Source organism: Amblyomma americanum, chromosome 8 (genome assembly GCF_052857255.1).
Source record: "Amblyomma americanum isolate KBUSLIRL-KWMA chromosome 8, ASM5285725v1, whole genome shotgun sequence".
Lineage (NCBI taxonomy): Eukaryota > Metazoa > Arthropoda > Arachnida > Ixodida > Ixodidae > Amblyomma > Amblyomma americanum.
Window position 1 is genome coordinate 32,733,742 of NC_135504.1, and position 1,961 is coordinate 32,735,702.

The window sequence follows — 1,961 nt, forward strand, 5'->3', positions numbered from 1 at the left end:
CTTTAAAGTGCACTGACATCGCACAGCACGCGGGCGCCTTAGGGTTTTGCCTTCATAAAATCGCAGCCGCCGCGGTCGGGTTCGAGCCCGGGAACCCCGGATCAGTAGCCGAGCGCCCTAACCACTGAGCCACCGCGGCGGACTTGTGCGAGCCACCATAGCTGCCAATTACAATTAGGCAACACATGAAAAATGTTGGGCAGCAATAGGCTGCTCCGTTTACTTCTGTCCCCACTTGTACGTTTAGAACACCGGTAAATTTTGCAATAGACGAAGACAGGCGCAATTTTGCTTTTCATTTTCTAGGTCTGGTTTTTCCAAAAAAGAAAACAGCAGAGGTAGACATCTAGGAGCATGATGAGAACGCAAGCGAAGCAGTGCTAAGGCGAGTCCAGAAGCAAAGCTCTAAACCATGCTGCCAGTTCAGAAGAAAAGGTAGGAAACAACACCATTCCTTCAGGTCTTGGGGACTCACTCCAACAGTAGCAGTAGACAGGACCTCAGCGTCTGCCAGTTCGTCTTTTCAGACGGTTCTCCGTCGTTTAGCTGGGGGCATGCCCGAATTGTTGCAGCGAGCGCAAAGCTCACGGACGACATCTGCCGCTAAGTCGGCGTGGTACATCAAGAGTGCATTCCAACCGGCCGTTTCAGTGACTTCACTGCCGTGGGCACAGATAAAGTCAATGGCACTGCGGCGGAGCACGCCGGCGTTATGGCGGTCGGCGAGGATGAGTGTAGATGTGGCATTGTCGACGTCCATGCTTTCGATGAGGGCCCGTTCGCACAAGTCCTGGAGTGTCCGTAGGCCGTACTTGTCAGACGCTACAAGCAGAGAGTCCGCCATGTCGCGTAGTTTCCGAGTACGCCCGGTGTAGATGAAGAAGAGCAGCTCACCGAACACATCGTAGTCAATGTCCAAAACCACGACCTCCTTTTCCTGAGCTTCCAGCATCTGGTGGCTAAGCATTGCTCGAAATACGGGCGACCGGGAGGCCAGGATCGCCTTGTGTACGCGGTACGCGCCTCCGCCGACCTTAATGGTGATATCGGAATGGCTTGCGCTGTCATGTAGCCAGTGGAGGTCCTCGGAGAGCCGGGACTGGAGTACTATGGCGCTGCCGCTCCTGCGACTTTCAGGCGTGCTGACGTAGCCGTCAATGACTGTCACCACACAACGTATCGCCAGGTCACCTTCCCTCAAACTGTGACAACTGGTACACTCCAGGGCGCTTCTGGGGATGAATTTATCGAAACCCCAGCCCCCTCTATGCCTGGAGAAGGGTTTGAGGCTTGTACGTTTTGCGTTCTGTTCCTCATCGGCTGCATCGATGACGCAAAATACAGCATCAGCAAGTACGTCGTAGGCGCCTGTATAAAACAAGAACAGAGACAGATATTGTTCGTTCATATCGAACGTGCGCTGCCTAATCTTGAGGTACCATTTATCGCCGCCTTCCTGTTCTGAGGGAAACGGTGAGCTGTAGATTCCGTCAGTCATCTGTTGCGAGAACAAGTGGATGTCTTTTATGACCCAGAGGAAAGAGAGCTTCTCAGTTTTGGGTTCAGTTACGCAGTCGATCTCCATTGAGGACATTGTGGCTAAGCTTAGGGCAGTCGTCGGAAGCTTCTCAGAAGCCCTGCTTACCGCGTGTCTGTAGAACTGGGTGGCTCACTGCAACCGCCCTAGTAAACCGCAGTCCTCAGCCACGGTCTACTTCTCGAAGGAATCCGGACGGCAAGGCTTGTCTGCCGGTTGTTGTTGTTGTTGTTGTTGTTGTGTCTGCCGGTGCTGCGCAGGGGTGCCGCTTCGTTTTCCACTTCTTCAGCAACGATCTCGTTCCTCCAAACCCCCGGGATAGGTGCTTTTGTTTTATTCAAATTGGAGTGAATAAACATTTTCTACAACAAAGGACATCAGGTTGTTCTCTTCGTTGTGCATTCGAAAATACCGCCCAAGAAAA

At 52.7% G+C, this 1,961-nt stretch overlaps 1 protein-coding gene across 1 annotated transcript; it reads right to left on the reverse strand.

Moving 5' to 3' along the window:
- Positions 1-523: 523 nt before the first annotated feature.
- LOC144102287 (speckle-type POZ protein B-like) lies at positions 524-1,594 on the reverse strand. Its single transcript, XM_077635590.1, has one exon. It carries the CDS (start codon positions 1,592-1,594, stop codon positions 524-526), a length of 1,071 nt encoding a protein of 356 aa, XP_077491716.1.
- Between the last annotated feature and the right edge of the window lie 367 nt (positions 1,595-1,961).

Bases quoted from the DNA above. Each gene is read 5' to 3' on its own strand.
- LOC144102287 (XM_077635590.1), bottom strand. From the start codon at position 1,594: ATGTCCTCAATGGAGATCGACTGCGTAACTGAACCCAAAACTGAGAAG.